This window comes from Heteronotia binoei, unplaced genomic scaffold (genome assembly GCF_032191835.1).
Source record: "Heteronotia binoei isolate CCM8104 ecotype False Entrance Well unplaced genomic scaffold, APGP_CSIRO_Hbin_v1 ptg000860l, whole genome shotgun sequence".
NCBI lineage: Eukaryota > Metazoa > Chordata > Lepidosauria > Squamata > Gekkonidae > Heteronotia > Heteronotia binoei.
The window spans coordinates 800,640-823,249 of NW_026800113.1; the positions used below are offsets into that span (position 1 = coordinate 800,640).

The 22,610-nt window shown below is 53.0% G+C and overlaps 1 protein-coding gene across 1 annotated transcript in view; it reads right to left on the reverse strand.

Annotated features, from left to right (window-relative positions):
• Positions 1 to 22,610, reverse strand: part of NUMA1 (nuclear mitotic apparatus protein 1) — a 91,685-nt gene that overhangs the window by 17,343 nt on the left and 51,732 nt on the right. Inside the window, exons 13-16 of the mRNA XM_060263769.1 lie at positions 14,189 to 17,611; positions 11,247 to 11,288; positions 5,331 to 5,399; positions 1,860 to 1,970 (exon numbers count right to left, since the gene is read on the reverse strand). Coding sequence (XP_060119752.1) covers positions 1,860 to 1,970; positions 5,331 to 5,399; positions 11,247 to 11,288; positions 14,189 to 17,611 — 3,645 coding nt within the window. The remainder of the gene's footprint in view (positions 1 to 1,859; positions 1,971 to 5,330; positions 5,400 to 11,246; positions 11,289 to 14,188; positions 17,612 to 22,610) is intronic.

A 22,610-nucleotide genomic window follows, 5' to 3' on the forward strand; every position in this document is an offset into this window, starting at 1 on the left:
CCATGACAGAGAAGGCTCTGTCTAAATCTCAGAAAGAGTTTTATTCCCAGAATTTTTGTTAATTGGATTTTTTGGGCTGATTCACTGATAAGAAACATCAAATCTTTTGTCACGATATTGGTTGCTTCTGCTTGCCAGTTTGGTGTAGGAGAGCCAGTTTGGTGTAGTAGTTAAGTGTGCGGATTCATCTGGGAGAACTGGGTTTGATTCCCCACTCCTTCATTTGCAGCTGCTGGAATGGGGTCAGCCATAGCTCTCGCAAGAGTTGTCCTTGAAAGGGCAGCTGCTGTGAGAGCCCTTTCAGCCCCACCCACCTCACAGGGTGTCTGTTGTGGGGGGAGAAGATACAGGCGATTGAAGCCACTCTAATTCAGAGAGAAGGGCGGGGTATAAATCTGCAATGTTTCTTCTTCTTCTTCAGATGGCAGGGGTAACAGAAGCAGGGTCTCCGGAGATGACCGGAGTGTACAGGTTGGTTAATAGAGGGAAGGCGTGTCAAGGGAAAGTACAGCATGAGTGTACTTTCCCTTAAGCAAGTTTGGCAACAGGGGTGGCCAAACTTGCTTAACATAAGAGCCACACAGAATAAACATCAGATGATTGAAGAAGTAGTTATTGGATTTCTATTCCGCCCTCCACTCCAAAGAGTCTCAGAGCGGCTCACAATCTCCTTTATCTTCTCCCCCCACAACAGACACCCTGTGAGGTGGATGGGGCTGAGAGGGCTCCCACAGCAGCTGCCCTTTCAAGGACAACCTCTGCCAGAGCTATGGCAGATCCAAGGCCATTCCAGCAGCTGCAAGTGGAGGAGTGGGGAATCAAACCTGGTTCTCCCAGATAAGAGAGCTCTGGCTGAACGAAGGCCATTCCAGCAGCTGCAAGTGGAGGAGGGGGGAATCAAACCTGGTTCTCCCAGAGAAGAGAGCTCTGGCTGACCCAAGGCCATTCCAGCAGGTGCAAGTGGAGGAGTGGGGAATCAAACCCAGTTCTCCCAGATAAGAGAGCTCTGGCTGACCCAAGGCCATTCCAGCAGCTGCAAGTGAAGGAGTGGGAAATCAAACCCGGTTCTCCCAGATAAGAGAGCTCTAGGTGACCCAAGGCACTTCCAGCAGCTGCAAGTGGAGGAGTGGGGAATCAAACTCGGTTCTCCCAGATAAGAGAGCTCTGGCTGACCCAAGGCCATTCCAGCAGCTGCAAGTGGAGGAGTGGGGAATCAAACCCGGTTCTCCCAGATAAGAGAGCTCTAGCTGACCCAAGGCCCTTCCAGCAGGTGCAAGTGGAGGAGTGGGGAATCAAACTCGGTTCTCCCAGATAAGAGAGCTCTAGCTGACCCAAGGCCATTCCAGCAGCTGCAAGTGGAGGAGTGGGGAATCAAACCCGGTTCTCCCAGATAAGAGAGCTCTGGCTGACCCAAGGCCATTCCAGCAGCTGCAAGTGGAGGAGCGGGGAATCAAACCCGGTTCTCCCAGATAAGAGAGCTCTGGCTGACTCAAGGCCATTCCAGCAGCTGCAAGTGGAGGAGCGGGGAATCAAGCCCGGTTCTCCCAGATAAGAGTCCGCACACTTAACCGCTACACCAAACTGGCTCTCTTGAGAGCTGGAAGGAAGGAAGGAGAGAGAATAGACGAGGGGTTGAAGAAGGGAGAGAGAGGTAGAAAGAAAGCAACTTTAACTTTAAAAGCATTTTCCAAGCCATCAATAAATGCCTTCTCCAAGTCAGCCAATGAGGCAGTGAGTTCTTGGAGAGCCACGCAATATGCATGAAAAGGCCACATGTGGCTCTCGAGCCAGTTTGGCCACCCCAAGTTAGAATGCTTATCCTCTTCCCCTGCCCCACGAGGCAGATTTGGCTTTCGTACCTGGGTCTTGTAGTGCTCAGCAGTTTGTTCCTTTTGGGCCAGCTGTTCCTGGAGGTCCACCGCCTTCTCCTTCTGCTGTTCGAGTTCCTTCTGCAGCTCCTGTTCGCGCACCTATCGAGTTTTGAGAGAGGAAAGTTCTAGAAGTTCCACAAAAACTGAAACGCTACTCGGAACTCTGCTCAGATTTCAAACCGCAGGACTGCCTGGACAACGACCCAAATACAAAAGCCCTGCAACCCTCTATGTACACTGGGGCTGTTGGGAAAGCTGACTCGTTTCTGCTGCTTCCCCGGCAATGTCCAGAAAAGGGCAACTGGAATGATTCAAGGGCTGGAACACTTTCCCTGCGAAGAAAGGTTAAAACGCTTGGGGCTCTTCAGCTTGGGAGAAACGTCGACTGCGGGGTGACATGAGAGAAGTTGACAAGATAATGCATGGGATGGAGAAAGTAGAGAAAGAAGGACTTTTCTCCCTTTCTCACAGTACAAGAACTCTTGGGCATTCAATGAAATTGCTGAGCAGTCAGGTTAAAACGGATAAAAGGAAGTCCTTCTTTGCCCAAAGGGTGATTAACATGTGGAATTCACTGCCACAGGAGGTGGTGGCGGCCACAAGCATAGCCAGCTTCAAGAGGGGATTGGAGAAAAATATGGAGCAGAGGTGCATCAGTGGCTATTAGCCACAGCGTACTGTCGGAACTCTGTCTGGGGCAGTGATGCTCTGTATTCTTGGTGCTTGGGAAAGGGGGGGGCAAAGTGGAAGGACTTCTAGACCCACTTGTGGACCTCCTGATGGCACTTGGGGTTTTTTTTTTGTGGCCCCTGCGTGACACAGAGTGTTGGACTGGATGGGCCATTGGCCTGATCCAACATGGCTTCTCTTATGTTCCTATGTGTTTTCCCAGGGAAAAGGGAGAAGCCACAGAATACTACCCCAAAATTCTCAGAATTGGAAGGGACCACCAGGATCATTTAGTCCTACCCCCTGCGCAAAGCAGGAAATTCACATATACGAAAACCCATCAAGTGCTCGAAAATGGTGCTCATACCACCTCTCAACCATCTCCTCTCCAGACTAAACGCACCCAGCTCCCTGTTAAAATTCATTTTATTTGCCTTGGCCCAGTTTTCCAGCCTGTCAAGATCAGCCTGTATTCCTGACTCTGTCTTCCATTGTATTTGCTAAGCCTCCCGACTTAGTATCATCTGCAAATTTAAGAAGCATTCCCTCTATTCCTTCGTCCATGTTGTTGATAAAGATGTTGAACAAAACAGGCCCCGAGTCAGCTCCTTGAGGCACTCCACTTGTCATTCCTCTCCAAGAGGATGAGGAACCATTCACAAGCACTCTTTGGGTGCAATCTGTCAACCAGTTGCAGATCCACCTAACAGTAACAGGATCCAAACCACATTTTACCAACTTGTCAACAAAGACAGTATTATCAAAAGCCTTACTGAAATCAAGATACAGTATATCCACAGCATTCCCCTGATCCAGCAAGGTAGTCACTTTCTCAAGAAGAGACAAGTTCAGAATCATCGCTGTCAGATGTTCATCTAGCCTCTGTTCAAAAACCTCCACCGAGGAACCGCTCTGTCGGGAAGTTCTTCCTGAGGTTTAGCCGAAACTCTTTTGTTTTAATTTCAACCCGTTGGTTCTGGTCCAACTTTCTGGGGCAACATCCTCTAGAGGACAGCCCTTCAAGTACTTGAAGATGGTGATCCTATCACCTCAGTCGTCTCCTCTCCAGGCTAAACCTGCCCAGCTCCCTCAACCTTTCCTTGTAGGACTTGGTCTCCAGACCAAAGCAATTCCACCCCATCCTCTATAGGACAGCCCTTCAAGGACTTGAAGATGGTGATCCTATCACCTCTCAGCCGCCTCCTCTCCAGGCTAAACATCCCCAGCTCCTTCAGCCTTTCCTCATCAGTCTGACATGACATGTTCATGAGTAACCCATGCTGGCTCTTAGTAATCAAATTTAGGGGGAGGCGTTTGTGAGTTTCCTGCATTGTGCAGGGGTTGGACTAGATGACCCAAGGGGTCCCTTCCAACTCTAGGATTCTACGATCACCTCCCAGAGGAATAAATCAAATGACATTCCAATGGGGCATGGCCAGCTTACGATTAGACAGCCACAAATGCTGAAAGTATGGGGGGGGGGGGGTGCCCTGCAGCATTTCTATGATTTTGGCTCTGTCGGGGGCAACAGGACATACAGACCCTGCAGGCTGCTCTCAAGGAGCACATCGTCAGGGCCATCAACCCAGGCACTCTACTCCTCCCAGTTACAGCAGACCCCACCAGCAGCATCCTTTCATCAGAGACAAGCTGGAATGGGTCCAGAGAAGGGCGACGAAGCTGGTGAGGGGTCTGGAGACCAAGTCCTATGAGGAAAGGTTGAAGGAGCTGGGCATGTTTAGCCTGGAGAGGAGGCGGCTGAGAGGTGATAGGATCACCATCTTCAAGTCCTTGAAGGGCTGTCCTATAGAGGATGGGGTGGAATTGCTTTCTGTGGCCCCAGAAGGTAGGACCAGAACCAAGGGGTTGAAATTAAATCAGAAGGGTTTCCGGCTCAACATTAGGAAGAACTTCCTGACCGTTACAGCGGTTCCTCAGTGGAACAGGCTACTTCCTTGGGAGGTGGTGGGCACTGCTTCCTTGGAGGTTTTTCAACAGAGGCTCAATGGCCATCTGACAGCAATGAAGATCCTGTGGATTTAGGGGGAGGTGTTTGTGAGTTTCCTGCATTTTGCAGGGGGTTGGACTAGATGACCCTGCAGGTCCCTTCCAACTCTAGGATTCTATGATTCTCCTTTGGAGGTTTTAAACAGAGGCTAGATGGCCATCTGACAGCAATGAAGATCCTGTAAATTTAGGGGGGAGGTGTTTGTGAGTTTCCTGCATTGTGCAGGGGGTTGGACTAGATGACCCTGCAGGTCCCTTCCAACTCTAGGATTCTATGATTCTCCTTTGGAGGTTTTAAACAGAGGCTAGATGGCCATCTGACAGCAATGAAGATCCTGTAAATTTAGGGGGGAGGTGTTTGTGAGTTTCCTGCATTGTGCAGGTGGGTGGACTAGATGACCCTAGAGGTCCCTTCCAATTCTATGATTCTATGATTTTCCTTCCTTGGAGGTTTTTCAACAGAGGCTCAATGCCCATCTGACAGCAATGAAGATCCTGTGGATTTAGGGAGAGGTGTTTGTGAGTTTCCTGCATTGTGCAGGGGGTTGGACTAGATGACCCTGGAGGTCTCTTCCAACTCTAGGATTCTATGACCCAAAATCCTCATGCCAAGGATTGCTAGGCACCTTTTATTCTCTGCCCTCAACTCCCACGCAGTGCATTTCCTGCCTCACTGAACAGTAACCACATACAATACATCTGAGGTTTAGCAGGCAGAATTCTGGGTTCGAATTCCGGGTCCCCACCCCCACCCCCCACATACACCCCATCCCAGGCACTCACCTTGGCCTTCTGCTGTTGGGCTCGGCTGGCTTTTTCCTGTTGAGTCAGCTTCTGTTTCAGTTCATCTGCCTGGAAAGGAAAGGGGGGGGGGGAAGAAGAGCAGTTATCCCAGCCGCTCCCCTTCCCGCTGTTCCGACAGCTCCAATGGCTGCCCAGCCCACAAACGCTGGCCAAGCCACACTGTGGAGCTCAGAGAAACCAGGTGGCAGCGGTGGGGTGGGGTGGGGCGGGGTCACACGGAAACATCCAAAGATCTGTGCTGCTGCATATTCCTGTGGAACTGCTGTAGCCATCTCTGGGAAAGGTGTTGCAGCAAACCAAAGAAGGGGCCCTCCTTTAACAAACTGCAGGATGCAGAGTCCATGGTATGGCTACCCCTGTATGGTCACAGGAAAACCCGCCCCCCCTTTCATATCACTGAGACTTGAACCCAAGTCTCTTTCTTGCTGGGAGAAGGGGGTGTTTGTCACTTAGATGGCCCCCGTTTCTGTACTTTCAAGGTCATGCATGTTTGGTGCAAAATAAATACATAAATAAAATGCAGTTATTCTGCACCATGTAAAATTAAAGAAGAAAAAGATATTGGATTTACACCCCGCCCTTCACTCTGAATCTCAGAGCGGCTTACAATCTCCTTTATCTTCTTCCCCACAACAGACGCCCTGTGAGGTGGGCAGGGCTGAGAGAGCTCTCTCAGAAGCTGCCCTTTCAAGGACAGCTCTGTGAGAGCTATGGGTGACCCAAGGCCATTCCAGGAGGTGCAAGCGGAGGAGTGGGGAATCACACTCGGTTCTCCCAGATAAGAGCCCCACACACTTAACCACTACACCAAACTGGCTCTCAATTGCATATATCTGCAGAATTATGGCAACGGGGGAGGGGAGGGGAGATTAAGTGACTGCGAACTTACAGCAACCCTAGAGGGCTTTCAAGGCAAGAGAGAAACACTGCCTGCCTCCGCATAGCAGCCCTAGACTTTCTTAGTGGCCTGTCTCCCATCCAAATACTAGCCAAAATACTGACTCCCGTCCAAATACTAGCCGAATACTGACTCCCATCCAAATATTAGCCAAATACTGACGCCCATCCAAATATTAGCCAAATACTGATTCCCATCCAAATACTAGCCGAATACTGACTCCCATCCAAATATTAGCCAAATACTCCCATCCAAATACTAGCCAAATACTGACTCCCATCCAAATACTAGCTGAATACTGACTCTGCTTAGCTTCTAAGATCTAATGAGATCGGGCCAGCCTGGGCCATCCAGGTGAGAGCAACGCAAGCAGCAGGGAGGCAGATGCTACAGACAGCACGAAGGGCCCACCTCAGTAGCAAAGTCTGCCTTCGGAGATTCCACGAGGGGGCGGGATACTGTTTTCATGTGGCTACAACCACAAGGACTAAAAAATTGAGATTCTGAATTCTGTACTTCCCAGGACATAGAACAGATAAGAGACTGCTTGCAGCAAAACATGGAGGCCAGCCCGCCCTCCCCCCAAAACTGTAATCTCACACCTCCCCTGTGAGGGGAAGCCAGGCTAATATGGTCTCCATATGTAAGTCGCCCTGAGCCCACTTGTGAGATAACAGCAGGGTATAAATAAAAACATTAAATTAAATTAATTAAATGTGTTCTTTAGCACTGTTCCCACCGCAGGGTCGCCACCGGTTCCCTCCAAGCAGCAGAAACAGCCCTACACCGCCACCAGCGCCCACCTCGCACCCCCTCAGGTGGCAAAAAACCATTTTAAAGAAGCAGCGTCTCCCCCACCACCCCTCAAACATCAAAGGCAAGGCACATGCTGCAGATCAGCCACAAGGCGGGTTTTAGTAGCTTGCGGAAGCAGAGAAGGGCAAAGCAGTTAGCATCCTCCGGGCAGTGTCCTCTACGCAAGGCAGCTGCGAGGGGTGGCATGCAGACGGCAGACAAAGAATGAGGCAGCCGTTCAGGGCAGGGGCCAGCGAATTCTCCCTCAAACCTCCCCCCCCCCCAAAAAGGTTTCCCCCTCTGTTGCAAAGCGGTTGCCATTCCGTGATCATCGATGACAAGATCATCGAAAGGGATGGTGATTTCATCGTCCGGATTGACGCTGGTGAGCTCTTGCCGGTACTGAACAGGTAAACAGCTCAGGTCGAGGGTTTAGGCTTGGGGGGAACACGTACTGCTAAGAGGGCAGGGGAAAGCTTTTGCAGCCGGCTGACTCAGGCAGATAGAGGGCTGGTCCTCCTCTGTCCCAAACTCTTACAGTTCTTCAGCCTACTTCACCGGGGAGTTGCCGTGGAAACGGATGCACGGATGGAGCTCCCATGGAAACGGGATGCTCAAGCTGAACCTAGGGAGCGGTCCTCTTCCCTGCAAGGGGGCACCCCGCAGGAGACCAAGCTCTCCAACATCCACGAATTGCTGGGGGAAGGACTGTAACTCAGTGGTAGCTGTTTACACCCCAGGCACGACTTGGCCAAACTTGGGGTCTCTCAAGCATGTAGGCCAGAAAGGGTACTTACTGTGGAGAGAGGCCCATGTTGGAAACAACAGAGGTGGATCAAACACAGCATCTTCTGTGGCCCCAGAAGGTAGGACCAGAACCAATGGGTTGAAATTCAATTCAAGGAGAGTTTCTGGCTCAACATTAGGAAGAACTTCCTGACCGTTAGAGCGGTTCCTCAGTGGAACAGGCTTCCTCCTTGGGAGGTGGTGGGCTCTCCTTCCTTGGAGGTTTCTAAACAGAGGCTAGATGGCCCTCTGATAGCCATGAAGAGCCTGTGAATTTAGGGGGAGGTGTTTGTGAGCTTCCTGCATTAGATGACCCTGGAGGGTTCCTTCCAACTCAGGAGGGAGTGGGCTCTCCTTCCTTGGAGATTCCTCAGGAGGGAGTGGGCTCTCCTTCCTTGGAGATTTTTAAACAGAGGCTAGATGACCATCTGACAGCAATGCAGATCCTGTGAATTTAGGGGGAGGGGTTTGTGAGTTTCCTGCACTGTGCAGGGGGTTGGACCAGATGACCCTGGAGGGTCCCTTCCAACTCTATGATTCCATGATTCCTCGGGAGGTGGTGAGCTCTCCTTCCTTGGAGGTTTTTAAACAGAGGCTAGATGGCCATCTGACAGCAATGCAGATCCTGTGATCTTAGGGGTAGGTATTTGTGAGTTTCCTGCACTGTGCAGGGGGTTGGACCAGATGACCCTGGAGGGTCCCTTCCAACTCTATGATTCCATGATTCCTCGGGAGGTGGTGAGCTCTCCTTCCTTGGAGGTTATTAAACAGAGGCTCGATGGCCATCTGACAGCAATGCAGATCCTGTGAATTTAGGGGGAAAGATTTGTGAGTTTCCTGCACTGTGCAGGGGGTTGGACCAGATGACCCTGGAGGGTCCCTTCCAACTCTATGATTCCTCGGGGTGGGGGGGTGGGCTCTCCTTCCTTGGAGGTTTCTAAACAGAGGCTCGATGGCCATCTGACAGCAATGCAGATCCTGTGAACTTAGGGGGAGGGATTTGTGAGTTTCCTGCACCGGGGTTGGACTAGATGACCCTTGAGGGTCCCTTGCAACTCTATGATTCTATACTGCCCCTCTGCATGTTTAATTTACGCCAGGTTAGACAGGACCGGGAAGGTGTCCAGTTTCCCACGATGCTTAGGCAAGGACAAGAGAATCCCTGCTGGGCTCTATGAGCGACTGCAGCCATTCCCTGCTCTTGTATCGTGGCTCCCTCCACTTTGTCCAGAATTGCCGGCCTCTTATCAAAATGGGTTCTTTGCAACGGCTGCCTGCACACGGGCAACGACAGGATCTACGCGAGGGTTGTTATTGAAGGGATGCTGGGAACGGCATCGACCAACCGTTCTACACCGCGGCTCAGGGTTAACTTTGGGCGTCTCTTTCCCCACCCTACAACATTTCCCCAGAAATTGTGACCTTACAAGCCAGCTGTTCTGAATAGTTAAATTTCCCAGGCGTGGCAGCGAAGGTGGTCTTTGGGAAGCTGGTTCTGCTCAGCCTTCTAGTCTCACATCCTGCAAGGCGCAAAAGAGCCAATACAGCAGGCAGAAGCTATGCGCAGTTCCTGGATTTGGGCTGGCTCGTCCTCGCCGGATTCGTGGCAGCCCTGCAAGAATCCTCCTTTATTTAAAAATCTCGCCCCCCCCCCGCCGGGGTTCTGTCCGCAAACACCCAGGGCAGCACAAGAAATTGTGTTTTTAGAGAAGCGGTATTAGCACAGGGCACGGGGCCGTCTCCTTCTCTCGCCACATCCCCTTCTATGCTGTGAGATTTGGCAGCTTCCCATCGGCGTTCTCGATGTTTTGCAGCTGTGCTTCACAAGACAGCAAAGGGGGCAACGGAAACGACATGCAGAGGGGCTTCCGTTTGCCACGAAGGTGAGTGCGGAACACCAGGCAGGATCTACATAAACGGGGTGCCTCGGTGGCTGGCGTTCTGCTTCCCGATTCCCAAACAGATATCTCCCACAAAGCAAGCTTTCACCCTAAAGGGAAGTCACAGAGCAATTCAAGCAACCCCACCTCCCCAAACATAAAGGGGGGGGGGCGTTTATGTTGCCAAACTCCTCACTGCCCAAATACGCCGCTGTGTTTCCCCCGGGGGGGCGCTGCATCCTCCTCCAGCTCAAAAACACACACGCAAATCTATTTAAAAAGGGAGTCACTGCAAGGAAACTGCACAGGCTTTCAGTCTTTATGCTTCTCTTTTTCCAGACAGGAGTTCCATGGAATGGGAAAGGCCTGAGAAATCTGTAATGGGAATAGCCTGAGAGAGGGCAGAGAAGCCTTTTCGACAACAGGGATGGCCAAACTGTGCGGCTCTTTCACACATTTATTGTGCGGCTCTCAAAGCCCCCATCAGCCAGCTTGGAAAATGCACTTAAAGTTAAAGTGGCTTTCTTTCCCCCTCCCCATCTATTTGCCTTCCTTCCTTCCTGTCTTGCCGCTCTCAGACATCTGACATTCGCGCCTTGCGGCTCTCACACACCTGACGTTCGTGCCTTGCGGCTCTCACACACCTGACGTTCGTGCCTTGCGGCTCTCAGACACCTGACGTTCGTGCCTTGCGGCTCTCACACACCTGACGTTCGTGCCTTGCGGCTCTCAGACACCTGACGTTCGTGCCTTGCGGCTCTCAGACACCTGACGTTCGTGCCTTGCGGCTCTCACACATCTGACGTTCGTGCCTTGCGGCTCTCACACATCTGACGTTCGTGCCTTGCGGCTCTCACACATCTGACGTTTATTCTATGTGGCTCTTACATTAAAGCAAGTTTGGTCACCCCTGGTCTACAGGGTTAGCAACCAGTTCCTAGAGAGCGAGACCTTCCAAGGTTTCCCAGTCCCTTTCTGCCAGTTGTTGGGAGGGTGGATGGCAGGCCCAGGACTGGGGGAGGAAAGAACGGGCTATGCAGGACGCCGGCCGTGGCCTGCGTTCAGGAACTGTTTCTCTTGCAAGGCCCCCACCCCACCCCCGCCTCTCTGTTCACCGCACTGCTTGCCGTCTGTCTGTCCTGAATGTTAAAACTTCTTCTCTTCTGGGCAGAGAGCTACGCTGGCTGGATTTTGCCACTACCCAACGATAACGATAGTTTAGAGAACAAAAGTGACGCTGACCTGAACGTGGAGACCTTTGGTAAAAGGCGTAGCGTTTTAAGGCAGGCGACAGCCGCTTAGTGAGAGCGGAGCCCCCCCGTTTTTGCCACACGCAAGCGAACCCCGCTGTTTGCGTCGGCCTTGCGATTTGGAGCAAACCAAGCGCGCTCCCGGCTGTGTCCTCCACGAGCCCCCCAATGCAACACAGTTCCGCGACGGCGGCTGCGGTGGAGGGGAAGCAGCAGCCGCAGCAGCAGCAACAGCTAAGGCCATGCACGGTCACCGTTTAAGCAGCTGACACCTGGCATGCGTTACCTGCTTAGCCGTCTCTTTCTGGCCCAGCTGCAGCTGCTCCACCTGCAAGACGGGGGAAGGGGAGACCAAGGAAGGCAGAGGTAAACACACCAAAGACCTGGATGGAAGGCTCGCAGGGGAGGCGGAAGAGCGACTGCACCTCGGGGGCCCTGGGTCAGCCCCTGGCCTCTCCGGCTAAAGGGAACGGGCAGGAGGTGAAGGGGGAAGAGCCGCTGCCTGTCTAAGCAGGCAGTTTGAGGCCAGGGGGTTGGACGGTGGCTCAGTGGTAGAGCATCTGCTTGGTAAGCAGAAGGTCCCAGGTTCAATCCCCAGCATCTCCCACTAAAAAGGGTCCAGGCAAGTAGACATGAAGAACCTCAGCTGGAGACCCTGGAGAGCCATGAATGGGGCTGTGGCTCAGTGGCTGAGCATCTGCTTGGTAAGCAGAAGGTCCCAGGTTCAATCCCCGGCATCTCCAAGTAAAAAGGGTCCAGGCAAATAGGCGTGAAAAACCTCAGCTTGAGACCCTGGAGAGCCATGAATGGGGCTGTGGCTCAGTGGTAGAGCATCTGCTTGGGAAGCAGAAGGTCCCAGGTTCAGTCCCCGGCATCTCCAACTAAAAAGGGCCCAGGCAAGTAGGCATGAAGAACCTCAGCTTGAGACCCTGGAGAGCCACTGCCAGTCTGAGTAGACAAGACTGACTTTGATAGACCCAGGGGGTCTGATTCAGTAGAAGGCAGATTCATACGTTCTACGGAGGGACGGTGACTCTGTGGTAGAGCATCTGCTTGGTAAGCAGAAGGTCTCAGGTTCAGTCCCCGGCATCTCCCACTAAAAAGGGTCCAGGCAAGTAGGCGTGAAGAACCTCAGCTGGAGACCCTGGAGAGATGCTGCCAGTCTGAGTAGACAATACTGACTTTGATGGACCAGGGGTCTGATTCAGCATAGGCAGCTTCATATGTTCTAGGGAGGGATGGTGGCTCAGTGGTAGAGCATCTGCTTGGTAAGCAGAAGGACCCAGGTTCAATCCCCGGCATCTCCAACTAAAAAGGGTCCAGGCAAGTAGGTGTGAAAAACCTCAGCTTGAGACCCTGGAGAGCCATGAATGGGGCTGTGGCTCAGTGGTAGAGCATCTGCTTGGGAAGTAGAAGGTCCCAGGTTCTATCCCCGGCATCTCCAACTAAAAAGGGTCCAGGTAAGTAGGTGTGAAAAACCTCAGCTGGAGACCCTGGAGAGCCTCTGCCCATCTTGAGTAGACAAGAATGACTTTGATGGACCCAGGGGGGGGTCTGATTCAGTAAAAGGAAGCTTCATATATACGTTCGACTGTTAGCTACACCAGGCTGAGGGTCTATATCTGAGGAACTTCCCTCCCTCTAACAGGCTCTCCAGTTCCACAAGACGCTGCAGCAAGAGGGTTCTAGGCAATGCTCCGTCTAAGCTGTGGAGTCTTATGACCGAAAATTCTACTTCGTGAGCTGCTGGCATTACAGCTGTGAGCGAGCGACTTGGCTACTGCACAGACTTGCTTGCTCTGGGGCCACCCTTCCTGAGCTAAGAAAAAAAAAATACGTGTAAGCTAGAGGCTAAAAAACTGTGAGCTAGCTCACACAGACTCAGCTTAGAGGGGATGCTGGTTCAAGGGGGTAGGGTGAGGGCAGGTTGCCATGAAAAGGGAGCTATGATAATTCCACTCGGGGGAAAGGGGATAGCCACTCAGAATCTCAAGACAGCCCCTCACCAGCGCTCTGGGAAACACCATCTGTCTTTCCTGACCTCTAGCTACCCAGCCCTGTCCTCTTGGGTCCCAAGGGCCCTCTGGGGTGGGAGGGAGGGGGCACAAGAGAGGAGGCCCACCACGACAGCCTGTCCCTCAACATACAGCCGGATCAGGCCTGCAGAGAGACGTCCTGAAGCAATCGTCCGAGTGGCCTCTTTCGCCCTCCACCCATCACTGCCACGTTCATGTGGAAGGGAAGAACCAGGCTGGGGAAAACCTTAGCAGCACCTATTCAGGAGGTGGGGGGGGACTCTCCTTCCTGGGGAGTTTTTCAACAGAGGCTAGACGGCCATCGGACAGCAATGCGGATCCTGTGAATTTAGGGGGAGGGGTTTGTGAGCTTCCTGCTTTGTGCAGGGGGTTGGACTAGATGATCTGGAGGTCCCTTCCAACTCTATGATTCTAGGATTCTCCTTCCATGGAGGTTTTTAAACAGAGGCTAGAGAGCCACCTGACAGCAATGCGGATCCTGTGAATTTAGGAGGAGGGGTTTGTGAGTTTCCTGCATTGTGCAGGGGGTTGGTTAGATGACCCTGGAGGTCCCTTCCAACTCAGGAGATGGTGGGCTCTCCTTCCTTGGAGGTTTTTCAACAGAGGCTAGATGGCCATCTGACAGCAATGCGGATCCTGTGAATTTAGGGGGAGGTATCTGTGAGCTTCTTGCATTGTGCAGAGAGGGTTGGACTAGATGACCCTGGAGGCCCCTTCTAACTCTAGGATTCTCCTTCCTTGGAGGTTTTTCAACAGAGGCTAGATGGCCATCTGACAGCAATGAGCATCGTGTGAATTTAGGGGGAGGTATTTGTGAGTTTCCTGCATTGTGCAGAGGGGGTTGGACTAGATGACCCTGGAGGCCCCTTCTAACTGTGATTCTAGGATTCTCCTTTGGAGGTTTTTCAACATCGGCTATAGGGCCACCTGACAGCAATGAAGATCCTGTGAATTGAGGGGGAGGCGTTTGTGAGTTTCCTGCAGTGTGCAGGGGGTTGGACTAGATGACCCTGGAGGCCCCTTCTAACTCTGTGATTCTAGGATTCTTCAGACTGGTCCGCTTTCCCTCTCCTCCTTCCCCCAAGCAGCTCAGGGCCCTGGCAAACCTTTCCCCCCCCTCCTCTGTTTTAGCCTCACAACGACCCTGCGAGGCAGACTAGGCTGAGCACGCGGGGCCGGGGAAAGGGCTTACCTGCACCAGCAGCTTCTGCCGGGCCTCCTCGTACTTGGCCGTCGCCCCCTCCAGCTTCTTCTGGGCCTCCTTGGCCTCTTCCTTGCCAGCGGCCACCAGCTTCTCCGCCTCCCGCCGGGCGCCCTCCAGCTCCTGGGCGTGCTTCTGCTTGGCCTGCGCCAGTTCTGCTTCCAGGCGCTGTTGCCCGTGGGTGGCCTGCTCCCCGAGGGCCCGGTTTGCTTCGGTCAGCTGGGCGTGGGCCCGCTGCAGGGCGGCCAGGCTCTCCGCGTAGCCGGCGTTCTCTGTCTGCAGCTGCTGCAGGCGATGCTCCTGCTCGGGGAGCCTCTCCTTCAGGGCGGGCAGTTCCGCCAGCTCCCGCTTGGCGCGGGCCAGCTCCTCCTGCAGGGCCCCGGCCTCCTTGAGCAGCCGCTCCCGCTCCTCCTCCTGCTGGCTCTTCTGAGCCGCCTGCTCGGCCTGCAGCTGTTGGTAGAGGCGCTTGACGGGCATCAGCTCTCCCGCCAGGGCCTGGGCGCTGCTCAGCTCCTGCTGCAGGGCCAGCAGGATCTGTTCCTTCTGGAAGGCCTTCTCCTGCGAGGCCCGGAGCTCTTTGCGGAGCTCCTCCTCGCGCTTGGCTAGGGCGTTCAGCTCCTTCTTCTGGGCCTCCGAGGAGCCCTGCAGCGCCTCCGCCTGCTTCTGGTAGTCCTGGGCCTCGGCCTTCATGGTGGAGCACCGCTCAGCCGCCCGGGAGGCGGCCGTGGCCATCTCAGACTGGAGCAGCCGCAGCCGCTCCTCCAGCTTTTTGCTCTTCTCCGACTCGGCCACGGCCACTCGCCGCAGCTCCTTGCTCTCTGCCTCCTTCTCCAGCAGCTGCCGGCGGCTGAGGTTTAGCTCCTTCTCCAGGCTGCCGATCAGGCTGTTCTTCCGCTCGGCGTCCTGGAGGCAGCGGGACGTCTGCTCCTTCCAGCTCTCCTCCGACTTGCCCTTCTCCTGCGCCAAGGCCCGCAGGGCGGACAGCTCCTTCTCAGCCCCCGCCATGGCCTCGCGGCTCTGGGCCAGCTCCTTCCCTTTCTCCAGCAGCTCCCTCTTCAGCTTCTCGGCTGCGCCGGCGTGCGCGGACCGGGCGGCCACCAGGAGCTTCTCCAGCTCACCAACCCTTTCCTTGTGCTGCGCCGCTTCCCGCTGCAAAGTCTCCGTCTCGGCCGCCTGTCGCTGCTCGGAGGCCACCGCCGCTTTCTCCAGCTTGGCCGCGGCCCCGCGCTGCTCCTCGCACTGCCGCTCCAGCTTCTCCAGGCGGCCGCGCAGCGCTTCGCACTCCCTCTGCTTCTTCTCACAGAGCTCCCGGCTGGAGGCGGCCTCTTGCCCCTGGCGCCGCTTCTCCTCCTCCAAGCTCTGGAGCTGCAGGTTCTTGGCACTCAGGGTGGCCCTGATGCTGTCCAACTCGGCCTCCCGGCTCCGGGCCACCTCCAGGAAGCCCTGCAGCTCCCCCTCCATCTTGGCCGCCCGCTCCTTCAGCGCCTCCACCGAGGCCAGCTCCCCCTTCAGCTTCTGCACCGTCTTCTGCAGATCCCTCAGCTCCTCATCGCGGGAGACGTTCTTCACCCGCAGCTCGTCCAGCTCCCGCTCCTTCTCCTCCGCCGCGGCCCGCGCCCGGCCCACCTCGTCCTGGAGCCCCGAGACCTCCACCCGCAGCTCGTTGGTGACGTTCTGCAGCTGCACCTCCAGGGCGGCCCGGCTGGCCTTCTCGGCGGCCAGCTCCGCGCGGGCTCGCTCCTGCTCCCCCGTCAGCCGCCGGGCTTCCTCGTCGCGCCCCGCCAGCTCCTGTTTCTGCTGCGCCGCGGCCTCTTCCAGCTTCACCTTCAGGGACTTCACCTGGCTGGCCAGCTGCTCCACCTCCCGCTCCTTTTCCTTCAGGGCAGAATTGACTCTGGAGAGACCGGCGTCCGACGCGGCCAGGTCTTTGCGGCTCTGCTCCCCGAGCTGCCGCACCCGAGCCTCCAGCTCGGCTCTGCCGTCTCTCTCGGCAGCCAGCTCTTTGGTGAGGGCCTCCAGGGCCAGCGTGGCCTTGCGCTCCTCCTCCTTCGCCCTCGCCACGCTCTGGCCTGCCTCCTGACGAGCCGCGGCCATCTTCTCCTGCAAGGAGGCAACCTCGGCCCGGAGCTTCTCCGCCGTGCCCTCCTTCTCCTGGGCCTGAGCCAGAGCGCGAGAGGCTTTGGCCTGCAGCGTGGCTTGCATTTCCTGGTGTGCGCTTTTCAGACGCTTCAGCTGGGCTTCCACCGTGGTGGCTTTCTCCCGCTCGGCTTGCAGCTGCTGGCGGGCCTCCTCCCGGCCTTGGTGCAGGGCCCGGATCCTCTCCTCCAGCTTGCCCTGCTGGCCTCCGTCTCCCAAGGAGAGCTCCCCCAGCCGCTGCACCTGTCCCTCCAGGGCCTGCCGGCGAGCCTTTTCCTCGCTCATTTCCCGCTGGGCCTGGTCGCGGTGCCTGCCCAGCTCCTGGAGCTGCTCCTCCAGCTCGGCGATCCTGCGGAGGTTGCCTTCCAAGGACTCCGCCCCCCTCCTCTTCTCGTCCTCCAAGATGCCCTCCGTGTTGCGCACCGACTCCTCCAGGACCAGAAGACGCTCCTGCAGGCGGGCGTTCTCCTTGGCCAGCTTCTCCCTCTCGGCCAGCTTCTGCTGGGCTTCCCGCAGCTGCCCTTTCAGAGCCGGCACGGCCCCGGCTTGGGCCTCGCTTTGCTGGCACTGGGCCGCGAGGGCCGCGATCCTGGCCTCCAGCTCCTGGACCTTCTGGACGAGCTCCGCTTTCTCCCTTTGGGCCTCTGCGGCGCAGGCGTCCCGGGCTCCCTCCAGGGCCTGCAGACGACTGGCTAGAGTGGAGCGCTCTGCCCCCGCCTCCTCCAGCTGCCTCCGCGCCAGCTCCAGCTCCTGGCCGGCCCTGCGGCCCTCTTCCTGCCCTGTCGCTTCTACCCGGGCCAGGGCTTCCTGGCTTTGCTTCAGGGAGCCGTTCAGCTGGTCCACCTGGAGGCTCAGCTCTTGGACGGCCGCCCGGGACGCCTGCTCCTTCTGCTGCAAATCTTCCACTAATCTGCTGTTCTGGCTTTTCTCCGCTTCCGCTTGCTGGTGCCAGGCCAGCAGCTCCTGGTCCTTCTGGTGAAGGAAGCCGGCCAGCTTGGTGATCTCGGTGGTCAGGGTGTTCACCTGGGCGGTCAGGCGCTCTTCCTGCGCCCGGGAGTCCTGCTCCAGCTTCTCCTTGGCTTGGGAGAGCTCGGAGACGGAATCCTGCAGGCTGCCCAGGAGCCCTGTCAGCTGGAGCTTCTCCTCTTCGAAGCTGCCCCGGTCGGACTGGAGGGTGGCTTCCAGCAGGCGTTTCTCCTCTTCGACGCGGGCCACGGTCGCCTGGAGCTCGGCCTGCTGGCTGTGGAGGCTGGCCACCTCTTGCTTCAGGTCCTCGAGCTGCTGGGACAAAGAGAGCAGAAGGGACTTGCGTTAGTGCTGCTTTTTCTTCCCTCCATTACGGCCCCAAAGCCAGCCTTCACAGCTACTTTTGTCTTCTGTGTACCGAGTTCGTGACAAGGTGCTGGTTGTTACCTTTAAAGCCCTATATGGCCGAGGACCTGCCTACCTTAGGGACCGTCTCTCCCCACACGTTCCCCAGAGAGCGCTGCGATCTAGTTCACAAAATCTTCTGGAAATCCCTGGGCCAAAGGAGGCCAAATTAAAAACAATTAGAGAGCAGGCCTTCTCGATACAGGCACCCCGATGGTGGAACCAGCTACCAGAGGAGGTACGGGCCCTGCAGGATCTCAATCAGTTCCGTAGCGCTTGCAAAACCGCCCTCTTCCAACTAGCTTTCTCCCTTTCTCACAATACAAGAACTCGTGGGCATTCAATGAAATTGCTGAGCAGACAGGTTAAAACAAATAAAAGGAAGTCCTTCTTCACCCAAAGGGTGATTAACATGTGGAATTCACTGCCACGGGAGGTGGTGGCGGCCACAAGCATGGCCACCTTCAAGAGGGGTTTAGATAAAAATATGGAGCAGAGGTCCATCAGTGGCTATTAGCCACAGTGTGTGTGTATATTTATATATATAAATTTTTTGACCACTGTGTGACACAGAGTGTTGGACTGGAGGGGCCACTGGCCTGATCCAACAGGGCTTCTCTTATGTTCTTATGTGACACAGAGTGTTGGACTGGAGGGGCCACTGGCCTGATCCAACATGGCTTCTCTTATGTTCTTATGTGACACAGAGTGTTGGACTGGAGAGGCCATTGGCCTGATCCAACAGGGCTTCTCTTATGTTCTTATGTGACGCATAGTGTTGGACTGGAGGGGCCACTGGCCTGATCCAACAGGGCTTCTCTTCTGTTCTTATGTTCTTAACAGAACCTGGTAGTGACATCAAGCCACCTTGTACATACTGAGATTGTGGCACTATTAAGTTATACTGGTTTTAGATTATTTATTTAATAATATTTAATTTATGAATGGTGTTGTAATTGTATTATCTTGTTTTTATTGTTATAACATGGTTTATACCGTGTCCTGTAAGCTGCCCTGAGCCTGCCTAGGCGGGGAGGGCGGGGTATAAATAAAAATTTATTATTATTATTCTGCACGGTCTTTTGACCTGGGCCATGTCAATCACTCAAGAGTGCATGGGTACACAGGGTGCGGCAGGTCGATTTCGGCCACTTATGCCTGTCAGCGGGCAGGGTGGGCATCTCCCCTCCCACTGGAGCGGGGAACGTCTAGTGTCCAGATCACTTGAAGGGATGGCATTGCTTGACTCTGCTCTGGTTAGACCTCACCTACAGTATTGTGTTCAGTTTTGGTCACAATTTCGGAAGAAACTAGACAATCTGGAACATGTCCAGAAGAGGGCAACAAGTCCTATGAGGAAAGGTTGAAGGAGCTGGGCATGTTTAGCCCGGAGAGGAGGTGGCTGAGAGGTGATAGGATCACCATCTTCAAGGACTTGAAGGGCTGTCCTCTAGAGGATGAGGGGTCTGGAGACCAAGTCCTATGAGGAAAGGTTGAAGGAGCTTGGCATGTTTAGCCCGGAGAGGAGGTGGCTGAGAGGTGATAGGATCACCATCTTCAAGGACTTGAAGGGCTGTCCTCTAGAGGATGAGGGGTCTGGAGACCAAGTCCTATGAGGAAAGGTTGAAGGAGCTGGGCATGTTTAGCCCGGAGAGGAGGTGGCTGAGAGGTGATAGGATCACCATCTTCAAGGACTTGAAGGGCTGTCCTAGAGAGGATGGGGTGGAATTGTTTTGGTCTGGAGACCAAGTCCTATGAGGAAAGGTTGAAGGAGCTGGGCATGTTTAGCCCGGAGAGGAGGTGGCTGAGAGGTGATAGGATCACCATCTTCAAGGACTTGAAGGGCTGTCCTCTAGAGGATGAGGGGTCTGGAGACCAAGTCCTATGAGGAAAGGTTGAAGGAGCTGGGCATGTTTAGCCCGGAGAGGAGGTGGCTGAGAGGTGATAGGATCACCATCTTCAAGGACTTGAAGGGCTGTCCTAGAGAGGATGGGGTGGAATTGTTTTGGTCTGGTGACCAAGTCCTATGAGGAAAGGTTGAAGGAGCTGGGCATGTTTAGCCTGGAGAGGAGGCGGCTGAGAGGTGATAGGATCACCATCTTCTTGAAGGGCTGTCCTATAGAGGAGGGTGTGGAATTGTTTTGGTCTGGAGACCAAGTCCTATGAGGAAAGGTTGAAGGAGCTGGGCATGTTTAGCCTGGAGAGGAGGTAGCTGAGAGGTGATAGGATCACCATCTTCAAATTCCTTGAAGGGCTGTCCTATAGACGATGGTGTGAAATTGTTTTGGTCTGGAGACCAAGTCCTATGAGGAAAGGTTGAAGGAGCTGGGCATGTTTAGCCTGGAGAGGAGGCGGCTGAGAGGTGATAGGATCACCATCTTCAAGTCCTTGAAGGGCTGTCCTAGAGAGGAGGGTGTGGAATTGTTTTGGTCTGGAGACCAAGTCCTATGAGGAAAGGCTGAAGGAGCTGGGCATGTTTAGCCTGGAGAGGAGGCGGCTGAGAGGTGATAGGATCGCCATCTTCAAGTCCTTGAAGGGCTGTCCTACAGAGGATGGTGTGGAATTCTTTTCCGTGGGCCCAGAAGGTAGGACCAGAACCAATGAGTTGAAATTAAATCTAAAGAGTTTCCATGTCTACATTAGGAGCAACTTCCTGACTGTTAGAGTGGTTCCTCAGTGGAACAGGCTTCCTCCTCAGGAGGAGATTTTAAAACAGAAGCTGGATGGCCATCTGACAGCAATGAAGATCCTGTGAATTTAGAGGGAGGGATTTGTGAGTTTCCTGCATTGTGCAGGGGGTTGGACTAGATGGTGAGGGGTCTGGAGACCAAGTCCTATGAGGAAAGGTTGAAGGAGCTCGGGATGTTTAGCCTGGAAAGGAGCCGGCTGAGGGGATTGAATTTAGGTCGTGAGCAGAGCTTAGGACTGCAGTACTGCAGCTTTAACACTCTGCGCCACAGTTCAATACAGTTACAATAAAAACACAATTAAAACATTTTCCAAAACAAGTGGGACTCTGTCTCCAGTGGCAGCATTTTTGTGATTGTGCCTATGACCTGGTGTCCAGGACTGGAAACCATGCCCTATTCATTTTTAAATTCTCTACTTTCCTGTTGAAATTGTGTTTATGTTTATGGATTTCAGTCTGTGTAATCTAACATGGTAATTGGATGTGTTGTCCAGCATTAGAGTGTCTTGAAATAAGATTCCCTGTTTGAGTCAGGGAAGCTCCTCCAATAGCACGTCACAGCCCAGGAAGCTCCCACAAGATGATTCAGCCCTACCCCACCTTCCTGAGTAGATATAAAGCACCTGCCTACCATCTTCTTCTCACTTTGACCCATTTAAACATTGACCCATTTAAACATTAAGAAATCAGAAATAATGTTTATTAATGTAGGTGGGGAAACCAAGAAGGCAATATTAGCCTTAACGGGGATGAAATCAGGAGTTAGCAAAATTAAATATTTAGGAGTTTATCTTAATAAAAATATAGAGAGGCTACAAAAAATGAATTATAATAAGGTGTGGTTAAAGATTTTAAAGAAATTGAAGGAATGGAAGAACAAAAATCTGAGTATCCTAGGGAAAATTAGAGCAATAAAAATGTTTATACTCCCAAAGCTGCTATATTTATTTCAAGTACTTCCTATAAGATTAGATCAGGAAACGATAAGGAAATGGGATGAACATATTAAAAATTGGGTCTTTGGTCGGAAAAAAGCAAGAATACAAAAAAAGTTGATATATATGCCCCAAGATGAACTAGGATGGGGAGTTCCATATTTACAAGCTTATTATGATGCAGTTCAGTTGAAAGCATTGATGGAGCTAGAATGGAGGAAAGGGGATAAATGGGTAAGACTTGAATCTGCAGTCAATAAGGGAGCAGGTAGTAGTGGAATTTACACGAGAGAGATAAAAAAGGTAATGATACAAACCGAAGGTCCAAGAAAAATAGCTTTAATGGTGTGGAAGAGGTGGAAAAAGATCTTAATGCCTTTAACCTCGAAATGGACCCCACTTAAGGATATCTGGGAAAAAGAGATGAACCCAAAATTCTATGAAGAGCTGCAAAGGGAAGACATAATAAGAGTCAAGGATTTGTACAATAGCCAAGGGGCCTTATTACCACTTCAGGAGTTGAACTGTAAGATAGGGAAACAATATTGGTTAAATCTAATGGGATTATATCAAACAATCCGACAAGAAAAGTATAAAGATGCTATTAAAAGAGATGACAATTTTATAGAAAAGGTACTATATGTGGATGAAAGGAAGAAAGGACTGTCAGGGATTATTTACCTTGAATTGGTAAAAGATAAGGAGTTCATGTATAGAACCTTAAAGAACAAATGGAATAAAGAAAAACAAATAACTGATGGGGAGGTGAATAAGTTAATGATGAATTTGAAGAAAATTAAGATAGAGAAATATAGAGAACTGGAAAGGAAGATAATCTTGAAATGGTATAGGACGCCGGCTCAATTGGCATATATGATTAAAGGGATGAAACCAAATTGTTGGCACTGCAATGCAAAAGAAGGGTGGTACTCCCACTTATGGTGGGAGTGCCCCAAGGTTATAGAGTTTTGGGGGAAAATTCGGGGAAAAATAGTGGGGGTATGCAAGTTTAATATTGATATAGATGGGGAGTTGTTATTTATGGGGGTACTGGAAAACAATAAAATTGAGAAACAAAACCAGAGCATTTTCAAAGCAATGATATTAGCAGCACATGCAGTGATAGCATATGGTTGGAAGGAGAGCTCAAAATGGACCCTGGAAAGATGGAACAATTATTTGTATGAATATATACAATCAGACATATTAGAATGTTTAAAACAAGATAAGATATGGGATAGAAAAATTGAAGAGATAAAAGAGAAATGGGATATATACTTCT